Genomic DNA, 16,168 nt, shown 5'->3' with positions numbered 1-16,168 from the left:
CAGCCACTTAGCTCTACATCAGGGGGAGTGTGGTGTGCGCCTAAGGTCCCCACAGCCCCCCACATGCTTGCCGGATTCCTGGGCAGTGCTTACCAGATCTGTCCAACGGTGAGAGTCTGGTGGGACCCAGAGGGGCTGACCGTGTCACAACGGTCCCCTCTCTGCACTAACAACTGCATCGAGGCTTGAAAAGATGAGTGGACTTTTCAGAGTCAAGCATCAAATTAGGGACAAAGTGGGACCGAGGGCCCAGGTCGCCAACTTCAAAGTCAGGGCTCTCACAAAAGGGCCGTATCTAGGATTTCCGTGGGCTCATCTGGACTGCCCTTTTCGACCTTGAAACTGGGGCTCTGAAGCACAGCCCCACCCTTTCAAGAGCATTTCCAAGATGCTGGGGCAGGTGCTGGCTCAACCCTTATTTCATTCCCAAGGTCCCCACGGCTGCAGCTTCCTAATACCGAGGAGTCCCGGGTATGGCCACGACCCAGAGGTTTTGTGGGTGAGCTGGGGCGTGGAGCTGGCAGAGGAGACGGGGTGGTGGGGGTGGGAGGGGGAAGGTATCGCCTAGGGACGCTATCTTGGTGTTCGGCAAGCAAAGGTCCCTCTACAACCTCTGTGACCAGGAGGGGACTGAGCTCGGCCTCAATCTGGAGATAAACACAGTCACTACCAGACGTCAAGCCCTTGCTTTGGGCTTAGCGCCTTCCCCACGTGCAGGAAGGTGGGTACCAGCACCCCCATCAAATCACTGAGGAGACAGAAGCAGAGAGAGGTTAGGCAATCAGCCCACAGGCACACAGCTAAGGAGAAGCATTAGCAAGGGGGAAGCTTGGTGTCGTCTGTCCCCGGGCCATGTGACCTAGCGAAAGTCTTTCCTTTCATAACCTAGAGATTCCTAAACTATGTTCTGCAGGGTGGGAATCATGTGAACACCTGTGCCGGGATGGATACCGCATCCCGCAAAGACATCCCCGTCCTGATACCCAGGATCTGTGAATGTCGCCTCCTGTGACTAAAGGGACTTTGCGAGTGTGTCCCTAAAGGGACTTTGAAATGGGGGTGGGGTGGGGAGGAGACTGTCACAGATTACTCAGGTGGGCCCTAACTGTAATCACAGGGGTCCTTACAAGGGAAGGCAGTGGGAAACCAGAATCAGAAGAAGGCGATGTGATCATGGAAACAGGAGAGAAGGCTGTGACGTGGGGCCATGGGCCAGGGACCCTCAGAAGAAAGCCCTGCTGACTTCTCGATGTTGACCCAGCAAGACCCATTTTGGACTTTGGACCTCCAGAACTGTCAGCGAATAAATGCTTGTCATTTTAAGCCACTAAATTTGTAAAAATTGATTACAGCAGCGACAGGATCCTGGTACAACCAATACCCCCAAATGGGCTCCAGATGGAAGCATTGGGGAAAGATGGGGTTAACCAAGACAGGAAGGACTTCTCCAGCTGTTCATAGACACGCCCCATGTATCACTTTCTAAGCCTATATTGTAAGGAATCTCTTGAGAATCTGGGGAAAGTCTGTGACAGCCCCTGACTCTCCTTGCCACTCGGGAAGGGGGCAGAGGCCGGGTAAGTTCCGAAGAGAAAGGTTTGGGGGGGATGCTGGTCTCAGGGCACGATGCCCCGTGCATTAGCCTGCTAATTAGGCTGCCATAACAAAATACCATAGACTGGGAGCTTCAACGGCAGACATTTATTTTCTCCCTTTTCTGGAGGCTCAAAGTCCAAGATCAAGGTGACATCCCATGTGGTTGCTGGCGAGATCTCCCTTCCTGGCTTGCAAATGGCACCTTCTCACCTTGTGCTCACATGAGCTCTTTGTGCATAAGAGGGAGACAGGCGGTTCTGGTGTCTCTGCCTCTTCTTGTAAGGACATCATTCCTGTGAGATTAAGACCCAACCTGTATGACCTCATGGAACTTTAATCAACTTCCCTAAAGGCCCCATAGTCACATTGGGGGTTAGGGCTTCAACATGTGAATTTGTTGGGGGGGGGGGCACACTTAAGTTCATAACAGCCACAGTGAGAGGGTAGGAGGGGCCAGTGGCCAGAATATGGGAATTTAAAGAACCGTGTTGTTTGTGATACATTTATTTTTTGATTAACGCCAAAAGCAACAGAGAACGCCATCCCCAACAGGTGAGTTTCACGCAGGGCAGAGGTGGGTTCTGCTCGGCCCAGCCCGCTGAGTAACAATGTTGAGGAGATGTCTTTCAATAAACAGGAGCCTTGGGGCGCCTGGGTGGCTCAGTCAGTTAAGCGGCCGACTTTGGCTCAGGTCACTATCTCACGGCCCGTGGGTTCGGGCCCCGCGTAGGGCTCTGTGCTGATGGCTCAGAGCCTGGAGCCTGCTTCAGATTCTGTGACTCCCTCTCTCTCTTCCCCTCCCTTGCTCATGTTCTGTCTCTCTGTCGCTCAAAAAATAATAAATAAACATTAAAAAAATAAGGAATAATAAATAAACGGGGGTCTTTACTGACCTACCCTCTTGGACCCCAACACTGTCAGCCCACTTTACCAGTTCAGGTGACCCGCCAGCTCTGGCTGTGACTGTGTTCTAGAGGATAGGGGAGGACAGGGTTGTGACAAAAGATGAAATGCGATAATAGTTAACAGTCGTGGAGTGCCAGAGGTGTGTGCTTTACGTGTAGTAACTCATCCAGTGCTCAAGATGGGCTTCTGCGTTAGGTAATGTCTCCATTATACAGGTAGGGGAACTGAGGCTCAGAATAGCCCATGTCGGGGACGTCTGGCTGGCTCAGTGAGTTAAGTGTCTGACTCTTGATTTTGGCTCAGGTGATGATCTCATGGTTTGTGGGTTCGAGCCCCACATCGGGCTCTGTGCTGACAGCTCAGAGCCTGGAGCCTGCTTCGGATTCTGTGTCTCCCTCTCTCTCTGCCCCTCCCCCACTCTCTCTGTGTCTCTCTCAAAAATAAATAAACATTTTTTGAAAAATAAAATAAAATAAAAATGGGAAATGTGGACACAGACACGGCCACAGAGAGAATGCCACAGTTTGCCAGCAAACCACCAGAAGCTAGGAGGGAGGCCGGGAACATTCTCCCGCACGGCCCTCAGAAAAGACAACCCTCCCAACACCTTCATCTCAGACTTTCAGCCTCCGGACTGTGGGATGATACATTTCTGTTGGTTAAACCGCTCAGTGGGCGGTGCTTTGTTATTCCGGCCCCAACAAACTAACACACTCAGTCACGGGTGGCGGTCAGGTTCGAACCCAGGCATTCCGGCTCCAAAGTCTAGGTTTTGTACGTGCGTGTTCTGTGGCCTCTTGATAAGTCCTGGAAACACGTGTCCCCGTGCCCTGCTCACTGCAGGTGCTCAGAGCATGGGAGCTATTGGCCTTAAATCGCCGCTTCTCAGAAAAGGACTCCCCCACCTTCCCAGGCAGCCAGGGATGGGGCTGGGGCCTTCCTGCCACAGCGGGTCAGAGCCGGGGGTCCCAGGTCTGCATCTTCAGGGGATCCCGTGTCCATTCTCCGCTCTCTGCTGCTACAGCGGCTGTGGGGTCTGTGCCCATTTACGGGTGGGGTGTGGAATCTGAGAGCCAGACAGGTGACGTGCCCGCCCCACAGCACAGGGCTGGTGGGAAAGCTGGGACCGCACCCCTCCAAGCTCCAGTCCAGATCTCACACGCCTCCTCTGCCCCTGGGGAGATGCCCCAGTTCCCGGGCCAGTGGCCAATCCCCGCTTCGTGACTATTTGTTGAATGACAGAGCGAATAACCAAAAGAACCCATGTTGCATCTCCCAAGGGGTGTCACGAGGGCCACACAAATCAGGGACCCATAGGAGAGCAGCAAAGGAGATGAGGAGGCCCAGGCACCGCTCTGGGGGCGGAGGGGGGATTAGGTGTCCTGCATGGAGTCTTTTTATGTATCGGTTTAAGGTTCCAAAAGGGCATTTCGAAATCTGAGGAGTTGGAATAATAAATATTTACCCAATCAATTCCAGGGATGTGTCAGGGGGTGGTGATGCTGAGCAAACAGCTCAGGGACCTTGCTCAGGGCACAGCCTTTTTCTTTCATTCATTCATTCATTCATTCCCCAAATATCATTTGAGCCTCAGCCACATGCCAGACCATACGATCGGCGCTGGGGCCAGGCTCTGGGGTAAGTGCAGGAAATTCAGGATGAGCAGGGCCCTGCCTCCAAGATGTTCTGTCTAATCGGGGCCAGGGGAGCAGAGATGAGTCAGCCAACCACATTTGATGGGAGAATGGCCATCTGCCTTGCGGAGGGCGTGAGGCGTTTGTAGGAGGTTCCGGAAGATTCTCAGGGATGAGGGAGGGGGAGCTCTGGGCCATGGGGGCCTGCAGGAGCAAAGGCCCAGGTGCAAGCTATGGACAACCTGGGGAAACAGCAAGTTTCCTTGGCTCAAGTCACTAGGCACATGAGTGCAGGAGGAGGGACCGAGGCAGGAAAGGCAGAGGGGGAACGAAGAGCGGGTAGGGGACTTTGAGCCTTAGTCTGCAGGCAATAGGGAGCCACTGAGTGCTCCTGAGTCGGGGAGGGGAGGGCTTCATCAGAATATGGCGGCGTCCCTCTCAAGGCTGATCTGAGGGCGACCGCTCCCCTTCCCTCCCCTTCATCCCACTGAGCCTCCCCCTTCGCACACCACCCAGGGAGCACTGGCCACAGTAACCCCAGGCCTCGGGCTTCCCTCATCTGAGGGGCTTCAATCCGTCCACCCACCTGCTTCTATAGGGGCAGAGTTGGGAGTGTCAGGCTGGGCCGGGCTTCATTTCTTGCCTGACTATTAAAAAAACAGAATTCAACTTCCCGACAGGTGCAGGAAGACATGGGCCAATATCTTCAGTAACATGCGTGCCTTTCAGCCAATCAACCCAAGGGATGGATGGGAGGGTCTACATTCCTCCCGGCAGTGGGGGGCCCCGGGGTCCTGCAGCATTTCCGGGTCCCTGTCCACGTAGCTCGGGGCTGGTGTGACAGGCACCTCATTTGGGATCTTTCTTTTATCAGGGTTGTCCTGGAGCTGTCCTGTCCAGCCCAGGGCTGTATTTGAGAGGCGAGGGAGAGAGAACCCCGAAGTCTTCCCTTCCCACCCTCCCTCGCTTCCTTTCGCAACGGCTTCCTCCACCATAAAGAAGCGGTCTGTCTCTTGCTCTGAATATTGGTTTCCTGGTTTCCCACAACGAGCCTATTCTGTCCTTGTAGCATTATTTGGACCAGGGACCATGTCATACAAACCCTGCAATGCTGTGGCCCTTGATCAATCATCAATGCTGGAGGTGCCCTCAGCCTGTCTCTTCAGTCACCAGTGGCACCCTCCTGCCTCCGATGCACTGGCCGACAAGAATATCCACAGGGCCCTGCCTAGGGAAGTGCCTCTGCCCCAAATCACTGAGGTTTGGGACCAACACAGCCAGGTTCTGTCGGCCCCCCTCCTCCTGGGGGAGGGAGAGAGGTTGATTCTCTAAGGCTCTGGACGGACCCTGCTCAGAGAATTCAGCCCACACACCACGGATGTCTAAGCTGGACCACCTGGGTCAGCCCGTATTACCCAGATGGGGAAACTGAGACCCAAGAAGGGAAGCATTTGGCGGAAGCCCTGGAGCACATCAGTAGAAGATGGAGATATCAACACAGGCGCCCGGGCTCCAATCGCACACTCTGTCTTCTTCTTCAGTGCGTCCGTGACCATGGCCATTGATCCTGGGGGACTGGCCACATCTCCACAGACAGAGGAGGGGGCAGTGCCTTTTGCTCCCGGGTGGCTACCTGCCTTGCTGGGCTTTCCTCATTAGGTCCCTGTGGCAGCCGCCTCGACTGGTGCTCTCCCAGCCGAGGCCCTCCCGAGCCCCGGCTCTGAAACCAGGCAACCACCCTGCCCGGGTGCTTCCCCGCCCACATTGCTTCCCCCTTGCGTACACTGGAACTTGGAACATCTCACTCCCATGTCTGGGACCAGATATGCCAGGGCCATGCAGGGCAAACCCTGAAGGGATGGAAAACGAGGATGCATTTATTGAGTATCTACTACGTGCAAGGCACCAAACCAGGTTCCTCATAGCCATCGTTTTGTTTAATCCCTTCAACCACCTGGCGGGGTGTCTCCCACTCTCCCGGGTGGTGCTTGAAGCAGTCAGGCGACCTGCCTGAGGTCATACCGTCCCGAGGAGCTAGGTGTCCGGGTCACATGTCGCTCTCCTTCGCCAACAGCTTCTGCCCCGGACTCTAAGGATCTTCCGAATCCCTTGCTCCAACACGGAGCTGCTCACACCAAGCCCCCCAGGCCACATCCTCCGGCTTGTAACCGAAGAGCCGGCCCTGGGAAGGCTATGGTTTCGTGGGGTTGACAACCTTGCCCAGAAAGAGGATGCTCTGGGTATCGGTGGAAAAGATCACCACAAGGAAGGGCCGGTTGAACCAGAGGACTCCGAGACTGCGACGGGCAGACAGAAAGGTGGCGAAGCTGCCAGTGGCCGCTGCAGCCTGGGTGCCAGCCTCGTCCACCTCCAGAATGGCTTTGTGGAAACTCTGGGAAGGAAATCACAAGTGTTTACCTCCAAGAGAACATGAGCCAGGACTCAGGGAAGCCCGGAAGAACCAGAGGTCGCTGAAGATCAGCACCACAGTTCACTGTTAGCCAAGCCACTTGTTGGGGCTATCACAGCAAGAATGTCTACACTGGGTGGGTTGTTGAGTTGGACGCCCTCTTATTTATGGAAATAATTATTTCTATCAGCAACTGAACACTTACTACGTGCCCTGGGGCACTTTTTAAATCTTCATAACCACCCTAAAAGGTTGATGCATTATGGCTGGTTGACAGATGAGGAACATAAATCCAGACACTAGATAGCCCTTGACTGCTGTAAGGGAAGGAACTGGAATTCAACTCTGCAACTCAAGGCTCTACCTTACAATGCACTTTTGTCTTCCTCACCGAAGTCCTAGGTCTCTTTCTCTCGTCAAAAGAATCTCTGATACACACACCCAGCCCAGCCTGGTCTGTTATCCTTTCTCTGTTTCTTTCACTTTGTCACTCTCCATTGTCGTGATCTATGGAGCCCACTTGGCCGCGAGAGCTCCTTGAGGACAAGGATTGGGTGGACACCGTATCCCTAGAGCCAAGCACCATGCCAGCACGTGGTGGGTTGGTTCCTGGAAACCCGTGCCTGTGGATGGTTGAATGACTCTCAGCCTCTGGTGGCAGAGGGAACACCCATCACCTAGAAGCTTCCAAGGGGCAGACGTTCCCCACTGCGTCTCCAGGCATCAGCGACCACCGATGACTTACTTACCTTGGACACCTGCAGCTTTCGCTCTTCGGTGATGCCGGACAAGTCAGCCTGCTGTGAGAACACGTCCACAAAGCCCAACATGGGCAAAATCTGATCTAGATTATAGGAGCCAGAAATGGAGAACTTGGGGAAATGCAACTCGAGCCTCCTGTAATAGTACCTGGAGGAGATACGGGGTTAAAACTCTGGACTCAGAAACAAGCGAGGGACCCCAGTGCACTGTACTCGCCTTGCCTGCACCCTCTAGCTGGCCCCACGTCATCTGACTTCTGCTGCCACAAACACCATTTGCTCAGTGCTCCCAGGGGCTTACAGCCAGGCTCCTTTGCTTCCAGGGCCTGCTGTCTGCAGGACCTCCTCCCTTGGGAGCTCGTCTTCAGCGGAGATTGTTTCCCATGGGCATGCCAGGTGCCCAGGGAGATGCAAGTCTCCCTGTGTGGCATTTTTGCCTTCGCCTGTGTTGGGGTCCTGTGGTTTTCACTTATTTGGGACCAGATGATTTCTTTGGCTAGAATTCCTCTATCCCATGAGCTGTGCGAATTTTCCGTCCACCTGTGGCCTTGGGTTGAGGCCTTTTTCTTATACGTGGATGGAAACTTTTCCCACTCGTAGCCCCAGAGTGATATAAAGCTTCCTGGCTACTTCCTTAGATGGGCAGATGGAGTTTTCTTAAGTCCCTCTGTCCGAGTCATCTTGACCAGAGGTCTACGCATTCACTGCACAGGGGCAGACCCTCAGAGAGCCAAGGTCACATCACCCAGATCTTGTGCTATATGAGGCTTGCATCTAGAACCAGGACTCTTAACTCCTCGTCTGGTTCTCTTTTCACTGATAGGGGCAAAATCTTATCTCAGATGTAAGAGGAGAGTTCATTATTTGAGGAAACCCATGGAAAGTCTTAAAGCAAATAAGAATTCCTTTGTAATTTGGCAATCACCCCCCTTTTGGGCATTGGCTTCCATCAGAAGGGTCCCTTGGAAAGGCAGGGCTGCAGAAGATTACCTCTTCCGAAGCAAGCTCATCCACCTTTTTAGTATCTCTGGAGTCAAGACTTCCTCCACCTGCTTCATTTTCCCTCGGTTAGGAAGGATGAAAAGGGCCATCGCGTTTCCTTTGTAATCCATCCGCAGGACTGAGCAGGGCAAGTATTTGTCATGAAGATACCAGTGGTCCTCTGTGTCCTGCAGCATCATAGGCACCTTGACTACTGTATTCTCATCAACGTAGAAGTCTTGGGGAGTGGTCAACGAGAGAACGAATGGTTTCTCCCACAGAGCTGAAGGGAAGAAGGGAAGAAGGTACAAAGCACCTGTGGACCAACAAGCCAACCGTCCAGCCAGGAAATGCCTCTCCAACAGTCGCGGAGACCCCACCTTACTGTTTCATCACGGTGTATCATTTAGACCATTCAAAGCCGGACCTGCCTGAGACACGGATCTCTCAGGGCTCACTTAGACTCTAAAATATGAGATACAAAGGGTATCAGCTAGGTTGTTTCCTGTCTTTGCCATTGAATTTACATGGCAGTGCTTAAATTTTTTTGCCAACCTGATGTTTATGTAATGGTAGCTCATTATGGCTTTGTAGTGCACTTTCTTGGTTAAAAATGAAGTTGAGCAACCTTTTGCATGTTTACTGACCTGTTGACCATTTGTATGTTTACTGACCTGTTGACATAAAAAAAGTCCTATTTTTTTTCTTTTTTGCATCAGTGCCAGATCATGTTTTTTTCCCTGTATTTGTGGAGGACTGTTTCTTAGTGATTTGTAGGAGTTCTTTCTGAACATTAGTTGTGTATCAATCGTGTGAGTTGCAAATACTTTCTCTCCCTCTCTGCCTTGTCTTTTCACTCTCATGATGGTGGGTTTTGATGATTGAAATTTTTTTTTAAGTTTATTTATTGGTTTTTGAGAGAAAGACAGAGAGGGAGGGAGAGAGAGAGAGAGAGAGAGCGCCTGGGGGAGAGAGAGAGAGGGAAACAGAGAATCCCAAGCAGGCTCTGTGCTGTCAGTGCAGAGCCTGACATGGGGATAGAACCCAAGAACTGTGAGATCATGACCATAACCAAAACCAAAAGTCAGATACTTGACTGAGCCATCCAGGCACTTTGGTATTGAAATTCTTTAATGAAGTGAACATATGAGTCTTTTCCTTTGTGATTAGGTCTTCTGTGTCTTGCTTAGGACAACTTTCCCTCCATATATATTATATACATATAACCTCCATATATATTATAGAGAGAGAATAGGTCTTATATTCTAGAAGCTTTAGTCTTTCCTTTTACAAAAAGCACTCTACTCCACTTGGAAGGAATACTTATGCTTGATAGAAGGGAGGGGCCTAAACCCATCTGTTTCCCCCTGTGGGGACCTAGTTGTCACAGTGCCATTTTTTAAACCCACTTTCCCCAGTGCTCTATCACAGTGGTAAGGGGGGGATGCCAACATTGACAAATATCAAATGCCCAGGTATCTATCCACGGGGCCATTTCTGGGCTCTATTCTGGCCTCACCCTTCTGTGGAATTGGTCTATTTGTACCACCAAGTCTAAATTAATACAGACTTATGATGAGTTGGGCTCTCTGGCAGCCAAGTTTTCCCATCGTAGCTATTCAAGGCCTTTTGCTTTTCTCATACACATTTTAGACTCGGCTTGTTAACTGCCACCAAAAAAACACAAAAAAGAAAAAAACAAAAAAAAAAACCCCAAGAAAACCTGTTAGGATTTTGATTGGGATTACATTAAATATTTAGATTTATTCACGGGAGAATCCACATCTTTACCATATTGTCTTCCTCTCCATGACTATGATATATCGGTGTTTTTTTATTTATTTTATTTTTTTAATGTTTACTTATTTTTGAGAGACAGAGAGCAAGTAGGGGAGGGGCAGAGAGAGAGAGAGAGAGAGAGAGACACAGAATCCAAAGCAAGTTCCAGGCTCTGAGCTGTCAGCCCAGAGCCTGACGTGGGGCTTGAATTCACAGACTGCGAGATCATGACCTGAGCCGAAGTTGGACGTTTAACGGACTGAACCACCGAGGCAGCCCAATGTATCAGTGTTTTTTAAAGTTGAAGTCTGCCTTAACATCTCTCAAGAGAATCTTAGCCACAGAGTACTTGTGCATCTTTTGTTTTCTTCTAGGTGCTTTTCGCTTTTGAAGATAAGCCACCATTTTTCCATTCTCTTACCATGTGACCCACAGCGAGGCCCGGGCTACATTCGCGTCCCCAAAGTGTAGGGCAGATGTGTCCGTGGGCAGGATGTCTCTATCTCCCTTCTGTTTCTGGAGAACCTCTCTTTCTCATGCCAACCAGCCTGAGCTAGGTTTCTTTCAGATGAGAGCACCCAAACCCTTCATTATCTGTGATCAGAGCTTTGGGTGGGTCGATGGTGTGTATTATACATTTAAATTATATTTCAAAGCGAATGGCATCAGTAGACTATTGTGCAGGCATTAGGTTAGATCTAAATAAAGTCTTCAATAGCATAAAACTACACACACACACACACACACACACGAACGCATGCAAAACCTGGTGAAATCTGAGTTAGTTCTATAGATTGCACCGATGTCAATTTCCTGGTTTTGTTACTGTACTACAAGTTATATGACATGTGATGTAGGGTAACCTGCATGGAGGGTGTATGAGATCTCTCTGTACTACTTTTGCACCGTCCTGTAAGTTTGTGGTTATTGCAGAATTAGAAAGGTTTTTAAAAACGTTTTCGATGGTAGGTGACACATTCCCTGTGTAAAATGCAAGTGATAACAAATCTGGCTGGATCGTTAGTCTGGCTGGGGCTGTTTCCCAGAATTTGCTCTCTGTAGAGTCTGGGTTCAAGGTGGTCACAAGCATGAGATGGGGAGGTAGACGTGAGGCAGGCACCACACGCTGAAGATCTTCGCAGGAAGATGGAATGATGGGCAGACCTAGCGGAGCTTGTGTGCCCCGGCTCGTCCGTGCCGTCCTCCAGGTTCATCGTCCAACAGTAGCCCTCCTGACCAACGGTGTCCCCAAGCCACCACCAGGTGCCCAGCGTGGGCCTCTCCGCAAGTTCCCCTTACACAGACCCACTGGGGTGGCCGAAAGCACCTGGAGTATAGTATAGATTCCCGATAAGCTCCAAAATTGCACCTGCCCCCAGGACTTCACTCTGCCCCTCCCACCCTTGTTTCCTCCAAACCTTCATGTCCCCACAGTTATGCAAGGTCCAACTCCCATAGCAACCTCCTTTCCCTTACCACTTATGATGGCTTTGCTTCTCTGATGGGACACTGATGGTACACACAGCGTGAAGCTGTCCTCACGCTGTGATTTCAACGGTTAACATATGTGTGTGAGTGGACGACTGGAATGAATTCAGTGAAAACGTTAACATTTTAGGTTGTCTCAGTGTGGTAGGATTAGGGGAAATTTCTTTTTTCTTTTTAAGTTTATTTATTTTGAGAGAGAGGACGGGGGGGAATGAGCAGGGAAAGGGCAGAGACAGAAGGGGAGAGAGAGGATCCCAAGCAGGCTCCACACTGTCAGCGCAGAGCCCCACACGGGGCTCGAGCTCACGAACCCTGAGATCATGACCTGAGTGGAAACCAAGAGTCAGATGCTTAAACGACTGAGCCACCCAGGTGCCCCTGGGCAATTTCTATTTCCTTTTATACCCTCATGTGTTTTTAAGGATCTTCAAAATGAGTATAATCATTAGATTAATTACAATTACTCTAATTATTTATTGACTATATATAATGGTCAGGGGTCGCCAAACTTTTTTTTTTGCAAAGGGCCAGAAAGAAAGCAAATATTTTAGGCTCTGTAGCAACTGCTTATCTCTGTGGCTGTGTGAAAACAGCCCAGGGACAATGCACAAATGAGTGGGCGTGGCTGTGTCCCAATAAAACTTTATTAACAAACACAGGAAGCCCATCAGATGTGGCTGGGGACTGTAATTTGCCTATCTCTTTAGGCCATCTTCTAAGGAGGACACAAATATGCGCCATGATTTGATCCTCAAAACAGAACTTTGGGGGTGCCTGGGTGGCTCAGTCGGTTAACTGACTTCGGCTCAGGTCACGATCTCATGGTTTCATGAGTTTGAGCCCTGCCAACGGGCTCTGTGCTGACATCTCGGAGCCTGGAGCCTGCTTCGGATTCTGTGTCTCCCTCTCTCTCTGCCTCTGCCCCACTCCTTCTCTGTCTCTGTCTCTCAAAATTAAATAAACATTAAAAAATAAAACCAGAACTTTGAAGGAGGTATTCTTCAGCAACCACCTCCCTGTTTACACTGTTGACAAGTGGCAGTCCTTCGTCGTGAATCCAGAAGTTCAACTTGTACATTTCATACATTACCATTACTAAAAAAAAAATAAATAAGAAAACATATCTAAAGATAGGAGGGGGGGGCGCCTGGGTGGCGCAGTCGGTTAAGCGTCCGACTTCAGCCAGGTCACGATCTCGCGGTCCGTGAGTTCGAGCCCCGCGTCAGGCTCTGGGCTGATGGCTCAGAGCCTGGAGCCTGTTTCCGATTCTGTGTGTCCCTCTCTCTCTGCCCCTCCCCCATTCATGCTCTGTCTCTCTCTGTCCCAAAAATAAATAAACGTTGAAAAAAAAAATTTAAAGATAGGAGGGTACGGAAACCTCTAAACTACACGATCTTAAATATCTGATGCTCTCACATGAATCTTCTAAGGGTTGCTTGGCCCTATCTGGCCCCATCCATCCACTTTCTCTTTTTTTTTTTTTAAACATTTAATCCATCCGTAAATCAGGGGAAGAGGGGAGATACAGGACCCACCGATGTACTGACTCTTACCTTTGAAGTAAATGTAATTCACCAGCACCATCGCGATGTCTGTGCTCAGGTCGCTGACCAAATCCACAATCTTCCCTTGAGTTTCCTCCTTGACATGGTCATTGATCAGCTGGGTGGTACCCACAGAGTCGTGGAAGTTGGTGAGGAATAATTTGGAGTCATAGAAGGCCACACTGTCATTTAGAAATCCCGGAAGGATGGGCAGCTCCTGGCTCAGGAACAGGGCGCTGCCCGTGTGCATCTCCAGCCTGTCTCCCGGGAGGTGGAGGGCGTGCAGGAGGTGCCGGAAGCCCTGGTGGATGTCCGACTCAGACACCTCCGTGAGGTTGAAGCCCAGACCCTCGAGGATCTGGGTCTGGCTGTGTGAGCGGGCGCCCAGGGACAGCATGGCGTAAGAGGCAGAGATGCTCAGCGGGGAAAAGAAGATGTTGCTCCCAGGGCTCTGGGAAGCCATCAGGTGGTAGAAGCGGAGAGCAAAGACTGTATTTCCCGGGGCAATCTTGAGGCTGGGGGAGCCCTCACCTGTGCTTGGAGCTTCTGGATGGGGGCTGCCCGTGTGACCCTGGCTGTTGTGTTCAGGAAGGAGCTGGCCATGAGATGCGACCAGCAGTCCAGCCAGAAGGAGGAGCAGGTGGCTGGCAAGATGCATCTTCTGCACTGTCAGGGCTATAGGAAGAAAGAGAGTGCCCAGGCAATGCCCCAGCAGAAGCCCCAGCCCTACTGAGAAGTCGGGGAAGGGCAGGGCCCCCGGGTGACAAGTGACAGGGTCAAGTCCAGCAGATGGGCCTATGGCAGCCTACCAAACACCCAGCCCCTTCCCAGTATGTGGTGAAGATGATATTCTGTGGGTTAACCAAGCACGTTCCTTGTGCCCACCGCCTCCTGGCACTTCCTGTCCCGGTGAGCTTTGCAAAGCACTGGCCTCCATTCTTATCGCCAAGACTCGCCAAATGACTGAATGAGGTCATTTACCTAACTGGTAAATATCTGAGCTAGAGCATGAGGCTCCAGACTCAGCCTGGGGCTCCTTTTGCCATTTGAGCTAATTTCCTCAGCCCAGTGACCCACTGCACCGAGGATGCGAATCGCCAAAGCGTTAGCCTCAACTCCACAAACATCCATGGTGTGCTTTACGGTTTGCAAAATCACTTTAATGCCATTTTGTCTGACCCTCTTACCTAGGTAGAGGTCAGTAGAACTGGCATTCTTATCTTCACTCCAGACAGATAAGATCACTGATGTTCAAAAAACTGATTCTCCTGGGGTGCCTGGATGGCTCAGTCGGTTATGCGTCTGTTGATATGGGCTCAGGTCATGATCTCATGGGTGTGAGATCGAGTCTCGAGTCGGGCTCTGCACTGAGCGTGGAGCCTGTTTAAAATTATGTCTCCCTCCCCAGCTCTCTCTCTCTCTCTCTGTCCCTCAAAAAACAAAACAAAAAAAACCCCACAAAACAAAAACAAACAAAAAACACACAAAAACAAAACAAAACAAACAAAAAAAATGCAAAAAAAAACAAACAAAAATAATCAAACAAAAACCAAAGCAAAACAAAACAAAAAAACCTGAATTGCCCGAAGTTCTGGGAAAAGGATTGGTCTCTTCTCCTAATCAACTTAACCTACCCAAACAAGGGTGCTCGATTTTCTCCACTAAATCTGCTCGGCCGCGTCGGGTAGCCTCACCGTTATTACCTGGTTCTCAGCCCCGAATCCAGTTGTCAGCCCTAACCTGGGTCTGGCCTTCCAAGACCGCACCCCCAACCATTCAATCTTTCCGCATACCTGGCAGCCTCTTCCCTCCACGTCCTAGTGTCCCCACTGCTACGATCCTCACTCAGACCTCCAGCATCGCTCACTCAGACCAGGGGCCAGACTGCGGGCCATGTTGCAGCTCCCCAACTTGGCTGTGCCGGCTGGAAAGCAGCCACCCGCACACCCACAAGGCAGCCTAGTGTGGGGCTGGGTTCCGGTGGAGCTTTAGTCATGGACGGTGAAATGTGAATTTCATATATTTTACATGTGTCACAAAATATCGTCCTCCTTTTGATTTTTTTTCAACCATCGACAGATTTTATATTTATATTTATATTGTATTTTGGTATTATACCTTGCATTCCTAGCTCAGGAGCAATGCAAAAACAGGCAGGGGGCCAGACTTGACCCACAGGGCCTCATTCGCGGAGCCCTGACCTAGACCGTTGTGGCTTTCCAACTGGTCTTTCTACCCTGATTTCCACCCAGGAGTTGCGGTGGTCACTTAAAACATACAGTGGGTCGCTTCACTCATCTACCTAACACCCGTCCCCATAGCATGGCCTCCTACCAAGCTCTAACACCTTCTCCTATCCTAACCTTCAGACGCTTCTCTGGCTTTGCAGTGAGTTACCCAGAATTTCCCTCTGGCAGGAACGCTCCAAAAGCACCTGCGTCGGGAGCCAGGAGACCCGTGCGGCCTCGCGGGAGGCGGTTTCTGGCCCTCAGCCCCAGTTTCCCCACCGGTATAATGAGGAGGGTCGTGTAGTGAGGTGTGGGGGGCGTTCCAGCCCTAGGGTGTGTCACTTCTAGGTCTCTCCGTGTCTCAGCACTGGAAGCCTTATGTCCCAGAGCCCCCAGTCCTGGGCAGACTAGGATGGTTGGTCACCCTCCCTTCTGAGTCTTAGATGCAGCCCTCAGCGAGTTACTCACGGTCGGTCCTGGTGTGGCCCCCCGGGCGGCTGTCTGAGAGCCAGAGGAAGCCCAGGAACATAGCCTGGGTCTATCAAGCCCAGGAGCATTGGCAAAATCCCTCGGCACCCCCGGCACCACCTACCACCTTCCCAATTAGGTAATTATTAATGAACAGGTCCGTGGGTGCAGTGTGGAGTCTCAACACAGGGAATCTTCACTGAAAGTTGGCCCATCCCCTCCCAAGAGGAGCCCCTTCCCTCTGGGCGGGGGGGCGGGGGTAGCTCCAACAGAATTTAGCCCTTGCTGTTTGCATCATGCACCAAGGTTTGCTTGGCACATGCTAAGGCCCCAGGGTCCCCTTAGTGGATGTGGTCTTCACAGGGCCCCTTAC

The 16,168-nt window shown here is 51.1% G+C and overlaps 1 protein-coding gene across 1 annotated transcript; it reads right to left on the bottom strand.

Annotated features, from left to right (window-relative positions):
• Positions 1-6,327: 6,327 nt before the first annotated feature.
• On the bottom strand, positions 6,328-15,856 carry SERPINA4 (serpin family A member 4). The gene is made up of 5 exons (XM_047864409.1): positions 15,796-15,856; positions 13,109-13,774; positions 8,298-8,571; positions 7,296-7,455; positions 6,328-6,528 (listed from the first exon to the last, which is right to left on the bottom strand). The coding sequence occupies exons 1-5, from the start codon at positions 15,854-15,856 to the stop codon at positions 6,328-6,330; spliced, it is 1,362 nt and encodes a 453-aa protein (XP_047720365.1).
• Between the last annotated feature and the right edge of the window lie 312 nt (positions 15,857-16,168).

This window comes from Prionailurus viverrinus, chromosome B3 (assembly GCF_022837055.1).
Source record: "Prionailurus viverrinus isolate Anna chromosome B3, UM_Priviv_1.0, whole genome shotgun sequence".
Classification (NCBI taxonomy): Eukaryota; Metazoa; Chordata; class Mammalia; order Carnivora; family Felidae; genus Prionailurus; species Prionailurus viverrinus.
The sequence above is the reverse complement of the archived record's forward strand: the minus strand, read 5'-3'. Positions and strand labels throughout refer to the sequence as shown.

What these genes read in the sequence shown, in the direction of transcription:
- SERPINA4 (XM_047864409.1), bottom strand. Translation starts at nt 15,856, where the DNA reads ATGTTCCTGGGCTTCCTCTGGCTCTCAGACAGCCGCCCGGGGGGCCAC. An exon ending in GGGCCACACCAGGACCGACC is followed by an intron (nt 13,775 to 15,795) that starts GTGAGTAACTCG and finishes TTCTTCCTATAG; the next exon opens with CCCTGACAGTGCAGAAGATG. An exon ending in GAAAGCTGCAGGTGTCCAAG is followed by an intron (nt 6,529 to 7,295) that starts GTAAGTAAGTCA and finishes TTTCCTTCCCAG; the next exon opens with AGTTTCCACAAAGCCATTCT.